Source organism: Salmo salar, chromosome 17 (genome assembly GCF_965601325.2).
Source record: "Salmo salar chromosome 17, fSalSal1, whole genome shotgun sequence".
NCBI classification, from domain to species: domain Eukaryota; kingdom Metazoa; phylum Chordata; class Actinopteri; order Salmoniformes; family Salmonidae; genus Salmo; species Salmo salar.
The window spans coordinates 7,121,315-7,145,346 of NC_138307.1; the positions used below are offsets into that span (position 1 = coordinate 7,121,315).

The 24,032-nt window shown below is 45.6% G+C and overlaps 1 protein-coding gene across 1 annotated transcript in view; it reads left to right on the plus strand.

Annotated features, from left to right (window-relative positions):
- ahr2 (aryl hydrocarbon receptor 2) overlaps window positions 1–24,032 on the plus strand; it is a 75,003-nt gene that overhangs the window by 44,609 nt on the left and 6,362 nt on the right. Inside the window, 7 exon segments of the mRNA NM_001123565.1 lie at window positions 14,844–14,989; window positions 17,641–17,730; window positions 19,377–19,500; window positions 20,023–20,168; window positions 20,437–20,639; window positions 21,860–21,969; window positions 22,188–22,329. Coding sequence (NP_001117037.1) covers window positions 14,844–14,989; window positions 17,641–17,730; window positions 19,377–19,500; window positions 20,023–20,168; window positions 20,437–20,639; window positions 21,860–21,969; window positions 22,188–22,329 — 961 coding nt within the window.

The window sequence follows — 24,032 nt, forward strand, 5'->3', positions numbered from 1 at the left end:
TCTCTCTCTCTCTGACTGTTGGCTTTGACATTGAAGGCTAATTATGTTGTATCCGTCCATTCACTAACGATCCAGACGACAGTATAAACGGACCTCCAGCAATGCCTGTCCATACAGACACCCATCACAGTCATCACAGTCTCTTTGGAGTCTTTCTCTCTCTCTCTCTCGCTTCCTCTGTCTAACTCTCTCTCCCTCTCTCTCTCTCCCTCTCTCTCTCTAATAACTCTTTCTCTGCAGATGAAACAAAAATACTTGTTTGTCAAGTGATTCGGGTGCTGCTGGCTCCAACCACACTTTAACTCTGCATTTATCTACTTTAGTGGATAGCTGGATAGGATCCAGACTATAAAAGGATTTAGGTATTGCTGGTGCCAAGGGGGCCTGTTGGAGAAGGAAACAACATATTTTATCATAAACCATGAATTAAACAATAACTAAACTGTAGTACAGTAATGAATCTCACAGTCTCTCACTGTACAATTCTACAGAAGACGTGTAGAAGGCGCTGCATGTCATTTTGATTTACTTGTAGTATTTGAAGAATACGGCATAGAATATGAATCTTTCTCACACTAGACTTGGATCAAAACTTCATGGAACCCGACTCAAATGTTTTATATTCTGTCTGAACTTCTGTTTTTAAGGTCTGTTCTGTTTCCTCCTAACTCATAGTTTGTCGTTAATTACTCACTTCCTTCCCTCACCCAGAATCCTTTGCAAAAAAACAACATTAACACACTCACCGAGTGGTGAAACGTCAACGGGAAAAAAGTTTGTATTTCTTTAGCAGCGAGAAGCTAGCTGCTTCTAGATCTAGTCTAGCCAATTGGATGGCAGCATGAATACGGTCTATCTACATGAAACATCGGCCCATATGTGACATAGCATGGAGACAGGGGAATGTAAACAGTGGGATGTCTGGACCGCACTCTGCGCTCTTCTAAACCTTATCTCACTTTACACCGGGGTCAAGGGTCAGGGTCTGTTTGTGCAACAGGTTTATGGTGCCCACACAAGCAGATAGAGGTCTACATGGAAATGTGGTGCGAAGATAGGCTCCAAATAGGATTCCAGTAAATCCAGATATAACAAAGGCTCTTTATTGTTATACCAAAATGCAAGACCTCTCGCATAACCTGTCACTCTCTCGCTCTTGCTCTCTTTCTCCTTCTCCTCTCTAGAGCTCTTTGTTTCTCCTCTCTTGCTATCTCTTTCTCTCTCTCAGAGAACAGAGTTGTATATGTTTCCTCTAACAGGAAATAGCTCTGTAAACAGAGAACAGAGTGCAGTTCGTCCCATGATCCCTGAGTGTTTAAGGTGTACTGTAGGCTGGAGGAGGATGTCTGATGGTTGATGGATAATGGAGTAGAATTATATAGGTCTGTATTCTGCTTCACGTAGTTTGTTTCATTAACCCTTAGTCTCTATGACTGTTTTAGACTTCCTCTAGCCTTCACAGTATAAAGCCCTCAAATTCAAATCTGGACCTTGAAGCCTGCTTTTATCTAATTCTTCCCCTCAAATCAGGGAATGATTTAGACCTGGGACCCCAGGTGGGTGCAGTTAATTTTCAGGTAGAACGGAAAACCAGCTGGGTATGATCTGAATACCCCTGGTATAGCCTATGGGGAATGAATAATGCCCATGTTGTATAGTGTACAGTAGGTTGATATGCTGCTGTGGAACCTTGAATAGCAATGTGCTGTAACGTATACCTTAGTGTGACCTTTTGGGAACATGCTGTGACTTCCAGGAAGGTTGCCCCTGTCCCTGTTCTGTAGGGGGTCTTGTTTATGTCACCCCCTGTGGGGCTTCAAGGTCCACAGTTGAATTTGAGGGCTTCATATACTGTCAAGGCTAGAGTAAATCTCTGTCCCACCTGACAAACCACAGCTGTGTCCCAAATAGCACCCTATTCCCTTCATAGGCTTGCGGGCCCTGGTCAAAAGTAGTGCACAACACAGGGAATAGGGTGCCATTTGGGAGGCACCCGGTGTGGCCTGGGCATTTACTGCCATGTCAGACCGCTATGCTACACTAAACAGACGTACAAGATACCAGACCCGGGTCTCAGGGATGGCTAACTCTGTAGGTCCCTTCCGTCTCCACTGAGTTAGATCCATCTGCTTTTACTTTTTTTCTTTAGCTCTTGTGGAATACTCTTCACGGCTCTCTGAAACTGGATGAATTGGTGCCTCCCGGGTTGATTGTGAACCTTTTTACTGAAGAATGTGTTTTGTTTTCCACCATTGATGTGTATCGACGTGGACACAGGGCTCGTCTGTAAAAGAGGCCTCGTTCTCGGCTTGACTCCCTGTCAGAATGAAGGTGAAATGAAAACACTACGTATACTTAGCACACCTATAGTCCACCATCGGACAGCTACAGCCTACTCCTATTTATGTGTTCTGTGACAAAGTATGCCACAGTGCACAAATACAGTACAATGAGTGCATACATTTTGAGCAAGTGTTCCGTATTGCTAACGCTGCTCTCTTAAAAACTAAACCACAGAGGACCTTCTCTTTATGCTTACTGCATGGCTTCAGGTGAGATACACTGGCAGGTTTCACAGAGACCAGGAAGGTTGCTGTCAGATTTTGCCCATGTAAAGACCACGGGGGGAGGGACGGATGGATGGAGGGATTCAAGGAGGGTGTCAGGATAGAATTATTATGAAGCCGGTCCGACTGGCGCTCCAGGCAAGGAAAGAACTGCACGTCCGTTGGTGGTGTGTGTATGTGTGTGTGTGTGTGTGTATGTGGTGGGGATAATATACCCTGTGGCGAGGACAACAGGCAAACGTTTAGACTATAGGGATATGTAGGGACAGACAGGGGAGCTGGAGGGTGAAACATGAATGAGGGCCAGAGGGAAGACAGTAATGTCGCTTATTAGCTGGCCTGCACATAGTTTCACCAAACTGTGTAATGGAAAGCCCAAAAAAGGGTAACTTGCGTGTGGCGTCTAGAGTGTCCGTTTTATTCTGCGGAATAGCTCATCGGGTATTAGAACAGCTAATATTGAGAGTACGTAACGTTGAGATTATCCTGCGTTGGTAGACTGCATGGAGTCAGAGGAAGCTAAGTAGCTTTTGCACTTACCTGGGGGCAACTGTGGGACCTTTATCAAGATGTAAACAAACGCATAGATACCTTGTCAGAATATCTTTCTGTAGGTACAATATGTTAAGGCATGTTTAGGGAGAACAAGTATGGTAATGGCAGTTGATTAAAAGAAAATCCAAGTTACTCTTCAAACGAGTTGTGTGGACTGGGTCTGTGTACTGTATTATTCTGTACAAGGGAACCGAGGGGGTCTGTCTGTGCCACTGCTGAAGAGAGAGTGTCCAACTACAGATAGATAGAGCACTGTGCTCCTCCAGAGCTCTGCAAGTTACGACCTGCCATTAAACAAAAAAGAGAGAGAGAGAGAGAGAGAGAGATAAGAGAGGGAATGAGAGAGGCTGGATGAGGTTGTGCTGGCTGGCCAGACGACGAGGCAGGCAGGGAAAACAATGGTTCAATTCAGCTCTTAGGTTTCAAAATCTGCAACAAAAAAAAACAGTGAATGGGTGTGGGGGAGAAGTTAGGGAGAGACGGGCGAAGTATGGGGAGGGTCAGAGGGTTTGTGGAGATGGAGAGAGAGAGAGAGCGAGAGAGAGAGAGAGAGAGAGAGAGAGAGAGGGTGGGGGACTATAGGGGTGCAGGGGGCTTAAATGGTTTCATTTCCTCTACTGTATGTACAACGTTTGACGCCAGGAGAAGTTGTAGTAGAATCTCTAGAGGACTTAGCATAGAGCCTAGGGGAACCCCTAGCGGCTGAGGAGGCCCCATCGCTTTACCTCTATACTTTAAAGGCAAGAAGGGGGAGATGTAGAGAGAGATGGGGGGGAGAGATAGGAATGGGGTCTCTTGCTTTATTACGGGACTGACTGGGGGTTTGCTGGCTGCTTTCCCCTGTCCAGCTGGTTCTAATTAGTAGGTAGTGCTACAGTGCAGTGTGGGATGGATGAAACAAAGTCGGCTGGTTTTCCAGCATCAGAATCTGAACCAGTCCAGTTGAGTCCCCATGGTACTACTACTTCCCCACAGACATTCCCTCTTTCTTTCTTCCCTTCTTCCCCCTCTTCTCTTCCTCTTTGTTCTCCTCGTGGTTTTTTTTGTTCATTGTTTCCTTCTTTCTCCCTAAATCCGAAGTACTGCGCAAATGTAAAACAGCTCTGGGTTGGCCACAGAGGGTAGAGAGTCAGGACGTGGGGCAGAGAGAAGCAGAGAGAAAGTGCGGGAGGCACCGAGTATTACAGAGGAGGTCCACTGAGCATGCCCCAACATGCCCATAACACAAAGCCTAGCCTACTAAAGCGTCCTGTAGTACAGAGTACTACACTTACTAGTACACAGTACACTAATACAGTGTACTTTTCTTACTGTATATCATTCTAACATTCTTTCTAACTCAGTAACGCGTTGGCACTGTTTTGGAGTTTTTTTGTTGGAAATGACTTTTGCAGTTACTGCTTTATCACTTGAAGGAAAGTTGATCGGGAACTGAAGAGTGTACAAACCAATGTGTGCTTAGCTTAGACACAGAGGAAATCAATCGGCCGTAGCCTACATTTTATTTCACGTGTTAACAACAATCTCTAACATAGCTCAGCCTCACAAACAGAGAAAAAGGTGGGAAGAAAAAGTGTCCGATGATGTATGTGAATTTGGAGAGTGCATAAAATCTATCTTCAGTGTTTTGCTGTAAATCATGTTCAACATAGCGCGCCATGAGAGAAATTACAACTATTTGGCACGGCTCAGAAAAAAAACTCCAGAGTTGAGAAACGAGCAAGTCGTTATTTAGAACTACATGTTTATACATCCCACACACTGGAGCTCTCCTCTCTCTCCCTGGGCTTTAAAAACCTCACACCGTGCACACACCAATACACATGTACACAATCCTCCGCCTCGTGTTGTGTACAGTACTTCACTTAAACTGCTACGAAAATGACATGCAAAACAATCACGTTGTTGTATTGTCGATTTTCTTCCAGTTTAAGTGAAAGGGTCACTAACAGGATGCGGACCCTTTGTGTGGGTCTCTCATTACCCCCGACTGGTCTTGGTATTGTAGTCCACCCACAGTGAGTGCTAGGGGCACTATCACACATTTGTTTACCTATGAAATGTATGAAGTTCTTTATGTTTAGGGCAGCAAGAGGGTGGGAGTCATTAGTGCCAAACACCATTTACACACAAAAAAGAGAGCAAAGACAATACTGGGAAGTGGTCCAGTTTGTTAGCTAATAGGGTTCAGGTGCTGTCAAGGATGCGGTCTCGCTCTGCACGCGATGGTCATTAACTAGACGGCCATACAAGAGCAAGAACAGATAGAGAAGGCTGGACTTCTTTCTTTCTCTCTCTCTCTCCTCTCTCTCTCTCTCTCTCTCTCTCTCTCTCTCTCTCCTCTCTCTCTCAATTTCAATTTCAATGTATGCCCCTCTCTCTGTCTTAAACTGTCACTCCTCTCTCTCTCTCCCTCTCTTTTTGCCCCTCTCTCGCTCGCTCTATCTTGATCCTGATCTCCTCTCTTTCTCTCTTCCACCCTCTCTCCCACCTCCCGCTCCCTCTCTTACCCATCTCTCTTTTCTCCGTTTATCTCCTCCCAGTCTCTCTTCTCCCTCTATTACCCCCTCTCTCTTCCCTCTCTCTCCTCCTGCTTTCTCTCCTCTCCCTCTCTTTCGCCTCCCCTCGCTCGCCCTCTCCTCCCTCGCTCCCTCCTCCCTCGCTCTCCCCTCTAGTGTAAAGAGTATGAATCATGGCTCCATGGCTGGGAAACATCAGCCATTCAAAGGGGGATGAGCTAGTCACTCGGCAGTCGTTGTGTGTTCCTATTCTATACACCAGGGGTGGAGGGAGCGAGGGAGGGAGGGAGGGAGGGAGGGAAGGAAGGAGGTAAAAGTGGGAAGGAAGTGAAAGAAGGAGGTAGAGGCGTGGTAAAGAGGGAGGTAGAGAGGGGGTGAAAGAGGGATTGAGGTAGAGAGAGAGAAAGGTGAGGAAAAGAGGGAGGTAGTGAGGTACAGTACAACACAGCTGAACTGCACTGTAGGTGGCTTGTATGGGGATGTGTATATATACAGTTGAAGTCGGAAGTTTACATACCATTATGTTGGAGTCATTAAAACTCGTTTTTCAACCACTCCACAAATTTGTTGTTAACAAATTGTAGTTTTGGCAAGTCGGTTAGGACATCTACTTTGTGCATGACACATTTTTCAAATAATTGTTTACAGACAGATTTTTTCACTTATAATTCACTGTATCACATGTCCAGTGGGTCAGAACTTTACATACACTAAGTTGACTGTGCTTTTAAACAGCTTGGAAAATTCCAGAAAATGATGTCATGGCTTTAGAAGCTTCTGATAGGCTAATTGACATCATTTGATTGAATTGGAGGTGTAGCTGTGGATGTATTTCAAGGCCTACCTTCAAACGCAGTGCCTCTTTGCTTGACATCATGGGAAAATCAAAAGAAATCAGCCAAGACCTCAGAAAAAACGTTGTAGACCTCCACAAGTCTGGTTCATCATTGGGAGCAATTTCCAAACACCTGAAGGTACCTCATCTGTACGAACAATAGTACGCAAGTATAAACACCATGGGACCACGCAGCTGTCATAACACTCAGGAAGGAGACGCATTCTGTCTCCTAGAGTTGAACGTACTTTGGTGCGAAAAGTGCAAATCAATCCCAGAACAACAGCAAAGGACTTTGTGAAAATGCTGGAGGAAACAGGTACAAAGTATCTATATCCACAGTAAAACGAGTCCTGTATCGACAGCAAGGAAGAAGCCACTGCTTCAAAACCGCCATAAAAAAGCCAGACTACGGTTTGCAACTGCACATGGGGACAAAGATGGTACTTTTTGAAGAAATGTCCTCTGGTCTGATGAAACAAAAATAGAATTGTTTGGCCATAATGACCATCGTTGTTTGGAGGAAAAAGGCTTGTAAGTTGAAGAACACCATCCCAACCGTGAAGCACGGGGGTGGCAGCATCATGTTGTGGGTGTGTTTTGCTGCAGGAGGGACTAGTGCACTTCACAAAATAGATGGCATCATGAGTAGGGAAAATTATGTGGATATATTGAAGCAACATCTCAAGACATCAGTCAGGAAGTTAAAGCTTGGTCGCAAATGTGTCTTCCAAATGGACAATGACCCCAAGCATATTTCCAAAGTTGTGGCAAAATGGCTTAAGGACAACAAAGTCAAGGTATGGGGTGGCAGGTAGCCTAGTGGTTAGAGCGTTGGACTAGTAACCGAAAGGTTGCAAGATTGAATCCCCGAGCTGACAATGTAAAAATCTGTTGTTCTGCCCCTGAACAGTGCAGTTAACCCACTGTTCCTAGGCTGTCATTGAAAATAAGAATTTGTTTTTAACTGACTTGCCTAGTTAAATGAAGGTCAAATAAATACAAGTATTGGAGTGGCCATCACAATGCCCTGACCACAGCCCTATAGACAATTTGTGGGCAGAACTGAAATAGCGTGTGCGAGCAAGGAGGCCTACAAAAACGTGACTCAGTTTCACCAGCTCTGTCAGGAGTAATGGGCCAAAATTCACCCAACTTATTGTGGGAAGCTTGTGGAAGGCTACCTGAAATGTTTGCCCCAAGTTAAACAATTTAAAGGCAATGCTACCAAATACTAATTGAGTGTATGTAAACTTCTGACTCACTGGGAATGTGATGAAAGAAATAAAAGCTTAAATAAATCGTTCTCTCTACTATTATTCTGACATTTCACATTCATTAAAATAAAGTGGTGAATCTAACTGACCTAAGACAGGGAATGTTTACTAGTATTAAATGTCAGGAACAAATAAATGTATTTGGCTAAGGTGTATGTAAACTTCCGACTTCAACTATATATGTGTGTGCATGTAGACTGTTTGGGGGTTGAACATTTCCTCTTCGGTGTGACAGGAAGCCGTTTATCTTGGGTGTCATTATTGTATCTCTCGTGTAGCAGTCCAAGAGAGGCCCTGCTCTGTAGTGATAAGATGTGCATGCTTTCAGAGACACTTCTGTATACCGGTTGAACATCTGCAAGCTTATTATAATTCACACACACAGCCTTTTACCCTTTAACCTTTTGGCAGGTGGCACGAACCTGGTCATTCACACGCATGCGCATGCACATCCACACAAACACATACACACATACAAACTGCTGTCGCCTAAGCACGTCATCAAGGCATCCATCCAGAATTGTCCTTCCACCGCCTGATGACATTGCAGTGAGACAACAAAGAAAGAGAGTTTGTCTCTGTCCTAAATAGCACCCAATTCCTTATATATATATATACTGCTCAAAAAAATAAAGGGAACACTTAAACAACACAATGTAATTCCAAGTCAATCACACTTCTGTGAAATCAAACTGTCCACTTAGGAAGCAACACTGATTGACAATAAATTTCACATGCTGTTGTGCAAATGGAATAGACAACAGGTGGAAATTATAGGCAATTAGCAAGACACCCCCAATAAAGGAGTGGTTCTGCAGGTGGTAACCACAGACCACTTCTCAGTTCCTATGCTTCCTGGCTGATGTTTTGGTCACTTTTGAATGCTGGCGGTGCTTTCACTCTAGTGGTAGCATGAGACGGAGTCTACAACCCACACAAGTGGCTCAGGTAGTGCAGCTCATCCAGGATGGCACATCAATGCGAGCTGTGGCAAGAAGGTTTGCTGTGTCTGTCAGCGTAGTGTCCAGAGCATGGAGGCGCTACCAGGAGACAGGCCAGTACATCAGGAGACGTGGAGGAGGCCGTAGGAGGGCAACAACCCAGCAGCAGGACTGCTACCTCCGCCTTTGTGCAAGGAGGAGCACTGACAGAGCCCTGTAAAATGACCTACAACAGGCCACAAATGTGCATGTGTCTGCTCAAATGGTCAGAAACTGACTCCATGAGGGTGGTATGAGGGCCCGACGTCCACAGGTGGGGGTTGTGCTTACAGCCCAACACCGTGCAGGACGTTTGGCATTTGCCAGAGAACACCAAGATTGGCAAATTCGCCACTGGCGCCCTGTGCTCTTCACAGATGAAAGCAGGTTCACACTGAGCACATGTGACAGACGTGACAGTCTGGAGACGCCGTGGAGAACGTTCTGCTGCCTGGAACATCCTCCAGCATGACCGGTTTGGCGGTGGGTCAGTCATGGTGTGGGGTGGCATTTCTTTGGGGGGCCGCACAGCCCTCCATGTGCTTGCCAGAGGTAGCCTGACTGCCATTAGGTACCGAGATGAGATCCTCAGACCCCTTGTGAGACCATATGCTGGTGCGGTTGGCCCTGGGTTCCTCCTAATGCAAGACAATGCTAGACCTCATGTGGCTGGAGTGTGTCAGCAGTTCCTGCAAGAGGAAGGCATTGATGCTATGGACTGGCCCTTCCGTTCCCCAGACCTGAATCCAATTGAGCACATCTGGGACATCCTGTCTCGCTCCATCCACCAACGCCACGTTGCACCACAGACTGTCCAGGAGTTGGCGATGCTTTAGTCCAGGTCTGGGAGGAGATCCCTCAGGAGACCATCCGCCACCTCATCAGGAGCATGCCCAGGCGTTGTAGGGAGGTCATACAGGCACGTGGAGGCCACACACATTACATCAAAGTTGGATCAGCCTATAGTGTGGTTTTCCACTTTCATTTTGAGTGTGACTCCAAATCCAGACCTCCATGGGTTGATAAATTGGATTTCCATTGATTATTTTTGTGTGATTTTGTTGTCAGCACATTCAACTATGTAAAGATAAAAGTATTTAATAAGATTATTTAATTCATTCAGATCTAGGATGTGTTATTTTAGTGTTCCCTTTATTTTTTATATAATGTACTACTTTTGACCAGAACTCCATGAGCCCTGGTCAAAAGTAGTGCTCTTTATAGGGAATAGTGTGCCATACGAACTCTCTCTTTGTGCTCGGAGTGTTGTCTCACTGTAATGTGATTATTCTGGACGCCTTGTTGATGGGGTAGGCTACTTGTTGATGGGTTAGACTACATATCCCATTACTGTCAGGATATATATACCATGCTCATCATTTAGGTGCCCAGACCAGCTCCTTGGCTCCCTGCCTCTCTCTCTAATATCAGGTTATAGTGGTGGGTGGGTAGATTGGATTGACCTTGAAATTAGAGACCTTTTATGGTTCTGTTTGGTCCTACAGGAGACTGACTGGTGGGTTGACCTTCTAATACTAAAATAATGATGAGGCTAGACTGGTGCTCTCCGCCCAGCGTGGACAGCGGACCGGCTGCTTGCCCTGATGTGTGTGTGTGTGTGTGTGTGTGTGTGTGTGTGTGTGTGTGTGTGTGTGTGTGTGTGTGTGTGTGTGTGTGTGTGTGTGTGTGTGTGTGTGTGTGTGTGTGTGTGTGTGTGTGTGTGTGTGTGCGTGTGCGCGTACTCTGTCTTACTCTCTCTCCGCCACTAGGTTGAGTAGCGATGGCTTGAATGTGAGAGTGCCAACTTTGTGGTTTTGAAGGGATATGTTGGCATTTCCCTAGTGTTGGAAACATTCAAAGAAAATATCAATGGAATATTTTGTTTTGTAGTAAATTAAGATAAATTATGATGAGCGTAGGTCCATATCAAAGTACATAGAAGGCGTACGATGGTCAGTGACAGGCGATCATTAGGAAAGAGGAACTGGAACTAGATGACTCCAAAGCCTCTAATCATAGGCTATTCTCCATAATATACACTGGCAGCAGTAGGATGGTAATTCAGTCCTGATGGATTAAGTTCCGCGGGCCGGGCAGAGTTCCGCTTTACGGTCCTCCACTGACCAAACCACTACAGACCATTCTCCTTTTTAGACTCGGTGACTCCCATCCATTTCCAGCTCTCAGGGCTACAGTCAGCCAGTCAGTCAGGAGAGAATAGAGGAATGTGGTATTGCTGTTGCTGCTATCTGACCGGCCAAGTGGCAATTTTGCGGCCTGGTCTGTTTTCCTCGTTTGGCGTGCGTGCGTGTGCGTGTGGACCGGGCTGAGCCAGCCCTCCAGTCATTCCTTTGCTGTGTAGTCAGAGCTTCACGTCAGTGTCGAGGTTAACCCCAAAGACCGAGAGACCAGGCCACAGATGTTCTGATAGGGAAGTCGAAGCTCGTTGATTGGTTAAGCCCTGTGAACTGTTCCAAGGCTTTGGTTTGGTCTCTGTGCTCCAGTAACAGCAGCAGGATAACAGCACCACAACACATCTAGTCCTGCCAGGGCTGGCTCCCTTTACGTGGGACAGGCAACTGCTATACTGGGGTCCTGGGCCCGTATTCATAAAGCGTCTCAGAGTAAGAGTGTTTTTATAGAATTCGGTCCTCCCTGTCCATATAATCATATTCATTAACGATCTAAGAGGAAACATTTATCCTATATCAGCACTCCGACACTGAGACTCTGAACCCTGGCCCATATTCTCTCTAGTTGGTTCGCTGAATTAAATAGCGGTCTCCCTGGTCCACATATCATTTAATGTATATGCCATTTAGCAGACGTTTTTATCCAAAGAGATTTAGTCATGCATGCATACATTTTACATACAGTACTCCCAGGAATTGAACCCACTATTCTGGAACTGCAGGCGCCACGCTCTACCAGCTGAGCTATAGGGCCACGGTTATGACCCAGTCATAAGGCCTCATTGTCAGCCCAAATAGAAACACTGTCTTCTCTTCCTCCCTTAGTCATTACTGGAACAAACATGGGAAAGTAACCATAACGCATAGCCGCATACTGTACATGTCTGCCAAACCCTGAAACGGTGCTCTCTCTCTTTCTCCCGCCCCTCTCTCTCTCTTTCTTTTTCTCTCTCTCTCTCTCCTTCCCAACCCTGATGTATGCTACATAGTTAAGTACTCGACAATTTACTGGGCCATATCGATAGGCCATCATCCTTTTAAGTGGTTTGCCTTTGACTTTGCATTTCCCCCAAAATTATCTCCCAACATCTGTGTCCTGTGGGAAAGGTATTTTGGGGTTTTGTTGCTGGAATGAAACACTGTTGTTTTCTCTCTCTCTCTCTCTCTCTCTCTCTCTCTCTCTCTCTCTCTCTCTCTCTCTCTCTCTCTCTCTCTCTCTCTCTCTCTCTCTCTCTCTCGCTCGATTTCTCCCCCCCTCTTTTTTCTATATTTTTCTTCTTGTGATACAGAGGGCTTGATAACGGCTGAGGATCCAGAAATAGCATTAGCTGCAGCCTGTAGCTCACAACACAGGAAATGACTGGGCGCCCCACCCAGCCTGCAGCCGACCGTACCTCAGGGGCAGAGCTTGCTCCAGGCTAGTCTGTACAGCAACCACACGCTCTAGCTAATTCCAATGTAGACTATAGCAGTCAGCCACATACTCTTAGGCCGTACCACAGAGCCAGGGTTAGCTCTGTGCTATAGCCTAATGTTTGCCTGGCTACCCAGACTCCTTTCACGCCTACAGACATTCGTTTCTTCTCCTCAATGAGTCTGGATCTGAGTACCTCCTTGACCCTTCACAGAATGCGAACACATTCGGGGCCGTGTGATTGGTCCAGAAACGTATGGGTTGGGCCAAAGCCAGAACACACGTGGGTAAAGCATTGGCTTTGATACTCTGACTGGTTTTAGACGATCCAATCACTGTTGACTTTGTCTTGTGTACAACACCCCTCGTTCCCCTCATCATCACAGACGACTAAAGTATGTAGCGAATGACAGAGCAGTGTGAGTTGTTAGGCTAGCCTAATGTAGCCTACAGCAGGCCATCTCTCTAGCTAGCTCTGGGCTAGCCAATGTACAGCAGGCCATCTCTCTAGCTAGCTCTGGGATTGGCAATGTACAGCAGCCGCTCTCTCTAGCTAGCTCTGGGCTAGCCAATGTACAGCAGCCGGTCTCTCTAGCTAGCTCTGGGATTGGCAATGTACAGCAGCCACTCTCTCTAGCTGGCTCTGGGCTTGCCAATGTACAGCAGCCACTCTCTCTAGCTAGCTCGGGGCTTGCCAATGTACAGCAGCCACTCTCTCTAGCTAGCTCTGGGCTAGCCAATGTACAGCAGCCACTCTCTCTAGCTAGCTCTGGGCTAGCCAATGTACAGCAGCCGCTCTCTCTAGCTAGCTCTCTTACTCACATTCCAATTGGGAAACTTCTAGACTTATAGCAAAGTACTATGAGAGTAACTTATCTCTGTGATTGAAAGAATTAGTGTTGGTGTAGCAGCCCCCATAAAGCCTTCTGACAGGTCCAGCCAGGCCCAACCAGCCCAGTCAGGCCCAGCCAGCCCAGCCAGGCCCAGCCAGGCCCGTCCAAGCTGTAATTCAGGCTGAACAACATGCTTTATTGATTTATGATCTGTGGTGAAGGAAGAGAAAGCCCCTGGCTCTTTCAGCGCTCATCAGAAGTGGCTGAGCACAGTGGGTGTGTTGTGTCCAGCCGGGTATGAGGGTCGAGGGGAGGCTGAGAGTGGGAACAAGGAGGCTCTTGTTCTGGTCTGGAGCTACAGACGGGAAAGACCAGAGCCCTAGGGTTCCGTCTGGACTGCAGTCTGGAGTCTGGGGGAGTCAGTCACCAGTGTGTCCAACTCCAGTATGTACAGCTATTTGTCACTGTCTGTCACCTCCATTTGTTTGTCTCCTTCTCTGTCACTCTTTGTCTGCCTCTCTCTCTCTCTCTGCCTCTCTCTCTCATCTCTCTCTCTCTGCATCTCTCTCTCTCTGCATCTCTTTCTCTCTTCCTCTCTCTCTCTTATCCCGCATTCTCTCCCCTTTTCTCTTTCCTTCCCTATCTCTCTCTATTTCGATTCTGACCTATTTTAAGAAGACCACCTTTGAGATATTAGACTAATGGACAGAAATAGTCACAGCTCATCTGGCATTTCTGAGAACAATTGGCTTTGGTTTTTTTCGCAAACATACTTGGTGTCTGCAGCTTTGCTTTTAGGGGACACAAACATAGATTAGAGGCCTGGCTGTGGACATCTGGAGTATGTCTCAACTCTCCAGTTGAAACATATGACGTACACAACCGCACTTAGTCCCCTATATGCCTCACTCTCTGTCCGGGCTTCTCCTGGGGATGAAAACAAAGGAACAAGGGAAGTTAGAAAACGGAGTTAGACAAATTTGGAGGGAGGTTTTATAATCTCATCTGTTAAGTCTAGAGTCAAAGTTAAGTCCCAAATGAGCCCCAAGCCAATCCTGGCTGACACAGACACATGCAAGCAAGCACATGCACGTGCACACACACAGACACACACACACCATATGTTTTACTATCCTTGTGGGGACACAAAATGCATTTACATTCAAAATCCAATTTTTCCTAACCCCTAAACCTAACCCTAACCTTAACTCCAACTTTCAGCCCTAACCCTAAACCCAACCCTTAACCTAATTCTAACCCTAAACCAAACCCTTAAAATAGCCTTTGTCCTTGTGGGGTCTGTCCTTTACTATCCTTTACTATCCTTGTGGTGACTTTTGGGGATTTCCGGTACCAACGATGATAGTAAAACAAGCCTAGACACACACTTACAAACACACACACATATACACACACAGCCACACACAACAACAACAACAACAGCAGGGGTTGGAGAGAGGGAAGGAGAGCCGTCTTAGGGGCTGTAGTTTAGTCTGTTGGCTTGGAAGAAGAAGAAAACTGTTTCAGAGCTACAGACGTTAGCAGAGAGCATGTCAACAAAATCTTTGAGAAGTGACTTCCATGCTGCTTTCTCCCAATGTCCGGCGCATATTGCTTTCAGGTTTGCGTGCCGGTGTGAAGTTATGTTTCTCTCTCTGTTCTGTTTCGCAGCGACCATGAAGAAAGGCAGTCCAGGTTGGGGGGTGGAGAGAGCGGTGGGGTTCGGAGGGAATGGACAGATCACTCTAGCGAAGAGCACTGTCACCACAACCTCTGTGGATGGGGTCACGTTCTCCGAGGGAAACCTCCTGCACCAGGTATACAGTGTCTGTCTGTCTGTCTGTCTGTCTGTCTGTCTGTCTGTCTGTCTGTCTGTCTGTCTGTCTGTCTGTCTGTCTGTCTGTCTGTCTGTCTGTCTGTCTGTCTGTCTGTCTGTCTGTCTGTCTGTCTGTCTGTCTGTCTGTCTGTCTGTCTCTCCCCCCAGCCCGAGGCCTCTCTCTCTCTCTCTCTCTCTCTCTCTCCTCCCTCTGGGGTTTACCTGAGGAAGCTTAGCTGGCGTGAAGGGCAAGCACCAACCTGTCCCCCAGCTCACACACACACTATATGATGCCTCTCATACCCATCTACATGTAAAGAAACCAACCTCACTCCTTCCCCTCCAGTTATACGAAAAGCTATTTGTTTTACGTCTTGACATGACCGAAACTCCTCCACCTCACCTAGAGTTAGGTTAGGGATTACTGTCTCACGTCGTCAGCCTATATATCATGCATACTGCATACCATAGATAAAGAAGCCCTGTGTACAGTCTCGAACAAATATGCTTGATTATAAACTCTTTGATTTGTCAACAACCTCCGTGTAGCCTCTCATACATGTATGTTCGGTGCCAACAAGGAAGAACACAAAGAAGCAGATTCAACCACTTGTCTGAGCACACACACAGAGTCATTTTCTTGGAGTAAACACCCACATTCCCTCCCCTCCTGACTAAATCCTTGAGTTTGACTCTCTCATTTCATTACCCATGGGCAATGCCCTCCCTTTTCTTACCGGGGCTAATGCTAGGAGTGTTAGCATGCTGTCCCATTTCTCAGTGAGGGCTACGCTAGTCCTCATTAGCGATCGTTTTATTGCTAAAGATAACCATCGCCATCTCCAGGGAGGTCTCAACACGGACCACACACAGCACTATTCTCTCCGGTAGGGACCGGTCTAATGGAGGATGGTGCTAGACTGATTTATGACTGACTGTCCGCCTTGATAGTTTGGTAATGCTGGGCAGTTTGTAGTTTAATCTTAACTTTCTTCCTCAGTCGCTGTCCTGGTGACTGCAGTAAATCCACACAGAGAACAAACGCTGCTCTTTATGAGACACAATTGTGTTGTTTTTTGTGGTTTTTTTTTGTGTAGGCCTATACACCAGACAAAGATTAATGGGGCTAGCTGATTCACCATGCAGAAAACTTGTTCAGTGCTATCTGGGAGAATATATCATGAATACACAGTGGTGTAAAGTACTTAAGTAAAAATACTTGAAAGTACTACTTAAGTTGTTTTTAGACAACTTTTACTTCACTACATTCCTAAAGAAAATATTGTACTTTTTACTCGTTACATTTTGAATGTTTAGCAGGACAGGAAAATGGTCCAATTCACACACTTATCAAGAGAACATCCTGGTCATCCCTACTGCCTCTGGTGGACTCACTGAAACACAAATGCTTTGTTTGTAAGAAGGTTTTTACATTTAACTAGGCAAGTCAGTTAAGAACGAATTCTTATTTACAATGACAGCCTACCCCGGCCAAACCAGGACGACGCTGGGCCAATTGTGCACCGCTCGATGGGACTCCCAATCACGGCCAGGTGTGATACAGCCTGGATTTGACCCAGGGACTGTAGTGACACCTCTTGCACTGAGACACAGTGCCTTAGAGCGCTGCGCCACTCGGGAGCCCCAGAGTAACTCAATGATGTTGGAGTTTTCCATGGTTATCCGTATAGTTTTGCAATTACATGTACTTTTGATGCTTAAGGATATTTAAAACCAAATACTTTTAGACTTTTACTCAAGTAGAGTCATTTTCTATTAGGGTATCTTTACTTTTACTCAACTATAACTAATGGGTACTTTTTCCACCACTGCACACACACACAAATACTTAGGCCTGTATTCCTAAACCTGTTAGCTAATGTCTGTGTTTTAAATGCTGAAAATTTGCAGCAGCTTCCAGTAAATCCAGACAGGCCCTTTATTGTAATACCAAAATGCAGGACCTTTCGCAGACCCTGTCACTCACTTTCTCTCTCTCTCTCTCTCTCTCTCTCTCTCTCTCTCTCTCTCACTCCCACACACACACACACACACACACACACACACACACACACACACACACACACACACACACACACACACTCTGGTGGTCTATTGTTTCAGGTTCAGGATCCTGTGCGTGACAAGTAGCTATATTCCCCCTGCTCTGTTGTATTGTCACATTTAACACCTGAACAAAGGAATGGCTAATTACATGGGATGTTTACCCAACCCTGAACAAACACACACACACACACACACACACACACACACACACACACACACACACACACACACACACACACACACACACACACACACACACACACACACACACACACACACACACACACACACACACACACACACCATGGCTACTTCTCCCTCCTTCAACAGCTGACCAGAATTCCTCCTCTAATTTAATTTGACTCCTTTATTGCCCCTTATCATTCACTACGTCATGGAATTCATTCTTATTTCTTTCAGTTTAAGTTTATTTGCCCATCGTCATGTCGAATAACTAAGTGTGTCTTGTTTGACATATGAAGTATGAACATATGTTAACTTCATAATAATATAATACAATTAAGTTCATAAATAGTAAGTTTATAGTGCTTATTTTTGTCTGACTGTGCCTCTCTGTGTCTCTAGGCCCTGAACGGCTTCGTGTTGGTGGTCACGGCGGAGGGATACGTGTTCTACTCCTCTCCTACTGTTCAGGACTACCTAGGCTTCCACCAGGTTAAATAGAACCTTTTGACCAACGATGACTGACACACACTGCACCCACATTATGCATATACTGCTTATAAATGTATTATGTATCGGTTATTCAGGTGTTATGAAGACCCTACAGTATGTAGGTACCTTTCAAGTCACCTCATAGCAGCCGTATCCCCTAGCTAGCTAATGGTATCGTACATGTCACCTCATGCCAGCCCATATCAACTAACTAGCTAATTACGCCATCATATGTACACTAAAGACAAATGTCAATATTGTCACAGTTGAATAATTTGCTGGCCAGCTGACCTTGTTGAACATTCTAATGTGACTCCTCAACTTTAACATTAATCTGTCAAAAAGCCTGTCATCCCCAAAGCATATCAGTCATAACTGAAGTAGCAAGGCTATAATCGGAAGCAGAAGTGCATGGAGTTCAGATTGATATGCCCTTGGCTCTCCTTCCCATCACAGACATGTATACAGACCACATTTAAATGGATATATTTATTTAAGTCAGACGTTCACCGGCCAACAAACTCCAAACGATCGTTCCGTGCACACACACACACATCATTCCCAGAGAGAGACCTTGACTGAGGTCAAGTACGAGTTTTAGGAAGCCTAAGGGAAAAGAGAGAGAGCATCAAACCGCTCGTCTCACACAGCTCTCTCTGTCAGACCTACGTTCCCAGCATTCTTTTCACGGCGGAGCGATTCATGGATGGATGGGAACGGGAAAACACATGAGTCATGTGCTCGGAACGACATTGGGCCCAGAAGCACTGCTTGCTCTCTGCAACACGATGCATGAACCCGGGTCATTAACCCATACACACACTTATAGTACACACACACTTACAGTACACACACACACACACACACACACCTACAGTACACACACACACTTACAGCCAGGGGTGAACGTAAAGCGGTCTGGTACGGCGTCCCGGCAAAATTCTATGATTAGGCCCATAAGCGTGTACACACATAGGACGTCCCGTACTGAGAAGAAATGAAATCTACATTCACCCCTGCTTACAGTGCGCACACACACACACACACACACACACACACACACACACACACACACACACACACACACACACACACACACACACACGGCCGAGTCACTTGCCTAAAGACAGACGTCACACTGCAGGAGAGAGGCTGTAATCAAATCAATTTTAAATGTATTTATATAGCCCTTCTTACATCAACTGATATATCAAAGTGCTGTACAGAAACCCAGCCTAAAACCCCAAACAGCAAGCAATGTAGATATAGAAGCACAATGCAGGTGTATTCTAATGAATATGTTGATGACTCATGCTCCAAACAACAACACACACGTATGCACACACGCTCACAGAGAGTCCTCTTGGGATATGGGGGTTGTTTGTGCCTCTGCACCCTAGTGAGCTTTGCTCTTTAATGAGAGATGCACAGCCCATCCCACTCCTTTCCCCTTCCCACAAAACATTGAATGAAGTGGAGTATTAGGGCTGCCAAACCACTAGGGGGCAGCACCTGTTAGTTCCTATTCCCAGGAGACATTTGGAAATGACTGAATCTCATGCACTTCATATATTCCTCTCTAGTCTGTACTGTACTGTATATCGTCTTTTACACTCTTGTCTCCCTCTTTGTCCTGTCTCCCACAGTCAGATGTGGTCCACCAGAGTGTGTTTGAGTTGATCCACACAGACGACAGGGCCTTGTTCAGACGTCAGCTCCACTTCGCCCTTAACCCCAACCAGTTTGATACAGAGCCAGGGACAACAGAGAGTGAGTAATACACTATGCTAGTACTCTAGTCTGCTATGTTAGCACTCACCCTGGTTTTCGACTGCCTAAGCCAGGGGTGTCGAACTCATTCTGCGGGTTTTGGGTTTTTCCTTTCAATTAAGACCTAGACTACCAGGTGAAGGGAGTTCCTTACTAATTAGTGACCTTAATTCAGCAGTAAAGTACAAGGGTGGAGTGAAAACCCGCAGACACTCGTCCCTCCGTGGAATGACTTTGACACGAGGACTAAGCCAACCTTTGTGGAAAGATTTGAGGTTGCTTGAAAAAAAAATTGTATAGTTAGTATACAGGATAATAAACAGGCAGCCTAGCTGTTAAGAGCATTGGGCAAGTAACGGAAAGGTCACTGGTTCGAATCCCAGAGCCAACTTCATGAAAATGGTGCCCTTGAGCAAGGCACTTAACCCTAATTGCTCTTGTAAGTTGCTCTGGATAAGAGTGCCTAATACATGACTAAAATATAAAATATATATAAATGTAATGTAACTGTGTGTACTGTAGGCCTGCAGCCTAACAACAGCAGTGACATCACCAGCAACATAGTGAGCTATGACCCGCAGCACATTCCCCCTGAGAACTCTTCCTTCCTGGAGAGGAGCTTTGTCTGTCGCTTCCGCTGTCTCCTGGACAACTCCTCTGGCTTCCTGGTACAGTAAACTAACAGTCCAACCACACATGACAAGAGGCCTAATGTCCACAGATGAACTTTGTATTAGTAATTTTGTAGTAGTGGTTCAAATACGACTTTTACCTCCACAGAATGAGACAATATACGCAAAACAAAAACAATACAATATATATATAAAACTTACCTCAGTGTAGTTGTATTGAGGATTTCTGTTTATCCTCATGTGATCACACAGATTGAGAAGTCCCTTACCTTTCCTCCTCATTTCCCTGTGTCTTCAACTCCAGGCCCTGAACTTCAATGGGCGTCTGAAGTACCTCCATGGCCAGAACAAGATGTCAGATGATGGTACCATAGACCACCCCCAGCTGGCCCTGTTCTTGGTGGCTACCCCCATCCAGACCCCCTCTATCCTGGAGATCAGGACCAAGACACTTATATTCCAGACCAAACACAAGCTGGACTTCACCCCCACGAATGTTGATACACGGTAACACTCCCATCCAATGTTATTATTAAAGTACACTACAGTATGTGCACATCCCTTCAAATTGGTGGATTCAGCTAATTCAGTCGCACCCGTTGCTGACAAGTGTATAAAATTGAGCACACAGCCATGCAATCTCCATAGACAAACATTGGCAGTAGAATGGCCCGTACTGAAGAGCTCAGTGACTTTCAACAAGTTAGTTCGTCAAATTTCTGCCCCAGTCAACTGTAAGTGCTGTTATTGTGAAGTGGAAACGTCTAGGAGCAACAACGGATCAGCCGCGAAGTGGTAGGTCACACAAGCTCACAGAACGGGACCGCCTAGTGCTGAAGCGCGGACCGCAAAAAAATTGTCTGTCCTCGGTTGCAACACTCACTACCGAGTTTTAAACTGCCTCTGGAAGCAACGTCAGCACAATAACTGTTCATCGGGAGCTTCATGAAATGGGTTTTCATGTCCGAGCAGCCGTACACAAGCCTAAGCTTGCCACAATTGGACTCTGGAGCAGTGGAAATGCGTTCTCTGGAGTGATGGACCACGTTTCACCATCTGGCAGTCCAACGGATGAATCTGCCTAATCGCACAATATCACTGCCCGACCTCACTAATGCTCTTGTGGCTGAATTTTAAATGTATTTTAGACCTTTATTTAACTAGGCAAGTCATTTAAGAACAAATTATTATTTACAATGACGGCCTACCGGGGAACACTGGGTTAACTGCCTTGTTCAGGAGCAGAACGACAGATTTTTACCTTGTCAGCTCTGGGATTCGATCCAGCAACCTTTCGGTTACTGGCCCAAGGCTCCCTGCCTAGTGGTTAGAGTGCGCTAACCACGCTCTAACCACTAGGCTACTTGGAAGCAAGTCCACACAGCAATGTTTCAACATCTAGTGGAAAGCCTTCCCAGTAGAGTGAATGCTGTTATAGCAGCAAAGGGGGGACCAACTCTATATTAATGCCCATGATTTTGGAATGTTTGACAAGAAGGTGACCACATACTAATGGCCATGTAGTCTATATCTTACTTAAAGACAACGTTATTCCTTTGTGTGCGTTATAACATTTATATACATTTCTAAATGATTTATAAGCATTTGTAATGACTTTTTCATGAACATTACTGTGAATTGTAACCACAAACTGTAGAGAACAGAAAAAACGGAATAATTAGCAAGCGTTTCTAATGTTATTCCCCCTGTGTGTTATTGTGTGTCAGAGGGAAGGTGGTTCTGGGATACACAGAGCTGGAGTTGTGTATGAGAGGCTCTGGATACCAGTTCATTCACGCTGCTGACATGATGCACTGTGCCGACAACCATATCAGAAGTAAGCCGTTGTCACGTTTCCAAATCAATATTACAACTTTCCTCTTTGAATGTTTGAATTAACTAACGAATGATTGAACGGATGAATGAATGAATAACTGAACTAACAAATTGATTAAACAGTGAATGAATGAAATGAACAAAAACAAATGAGCTCTCTGTATTTGCTGTACCCGACCCTGTTGTTGACAGTTTCCTCGTGTCTGTTTCCCTCCTTAGTGATAAAGACAGGGGAGACTGGTCTGACTGTGTTTAGGCTCCTGGCCAAGAATGGTGTGTGGATCTGGGTTCAGGCTAATGCCAGACTGATCTACAAGGGAGGGAGGCCCGACTTCATCATGGTCAGACAGAGACCGTTATCGTGAGTAGAGTCATCATCTGGACAATCCAATCTAAGATTACTCTGCGCTGTACTCTACCGTACTCTACTGTACTCTACCGTGCTCTACTCTACTCTACCGTACTCTACTGTACTCTACCAAACTCTACTCTACTCTACCGTACTCTACTTTACCGTACTCTGTAGTACTCTTCCGTACTCTACTGTACCGTTCTCTACTCTGCCGTACTCTGCTGTACTCTACCGTACTCTACTCTACCATACTCTACTGTACTCTACCGTACTCTACTGTACTCTACCATACTCTACCGTACTCTACTCTACCGTACTCTACTGTACTCTACCGTACTCTACTCTACCGTACTCTACTGTACTCTACCGTACTCTACTGTACCGTTCTCTACTCTGCCGTACTCTACTGTACTCTACCGTACTCTACTCTACCATACTCTACTGTACTCTACCGTACTCTACTGTACTCTACCATACTCTACCGTACTCTACTCTACCGTACTCTACTGTACTCTACCGTACTCTACTCTACCGTACTCTACTGTACTCTACCGTAATCTACTGTTCCGGTCTCTACTCTACCTTACTCTACTCTACCGTACTCTACAGTACTCTACTCTACCGTACTCTACTGTACTCTACTCTACCGTACTCTACTGTACTCTACTGTACTCTACTGTACCGTTCTCTACTCTACCATACTCTACTGTACTTTACCGTACTCTACTGTACCGTACTCTACTCTACTCTACTCTACCGTACTCTAGCGTACTCTACCGTACTCTAGCGTACTCTACCGTACTCTACCGTACTCTACCGTTCTCTACTCTACTCTACCATACTCTACTGTACTCTACCATACTCTACTGTACTCTACTCTGCCGTACTCTACTGTACTCTACCGTTCTCTACTATACTCTACCATACTCTACTGTACTCTACCATACTCTACTGTACTCTACTCTGCCGTACTCTACTGTACTCTACCGTACTCTACTCTACCGTACTCTACTGTACTCTACCGTACTCTACTCTACCGTACTCTACTGTACTCTACCGTACTCTACTCTGCCGTACTCTACTCTACTCTGCCGTACTCTACTGTACTCTACCGTACTCTACTGTACTCTACCATACTCTACTCTACCGTACTTTACTGTACTCTACTCTACCGTACTCTACTGTACTCTACCGTACTCTACTGTACTCTACCGTACTCTACTGTACTCTACCGTACTCTACTCTACCGTACTCTACAGTACTCTACTCTACCGTACTCTACTGTACTCTACTCTACCGTACTCTACTGTACTCTACTGTACTCTACTGTACCGTTCTCTACTCTACCATACTCTACTGTACTTTACCGTACTCTACTGTACCGTACTCTACTCTACTCTACTCTACCGTACTCTAGCGTACTCTACCGTACTCTACCGTACTCTACTCTACTCTACCATACTCTACTGTACTCTACCATACTCTACTGTACTCTACTCTGCCGTACTCTACTGTACTCTACCGTTCTCTACTCTACTCTACCATACTCTACTGTACTCTACCATACTCTACTGTACTCTACTCTGCCGTACTCTACTGTACTCTACCGTACTCTACTCTACCGTACTCTACTGTACTCTACCGTACTCTACTCTACCGTACTCTACTGTACTCTACCGTACTCTACTCTGCCGTACTCTACTCTACTCTGC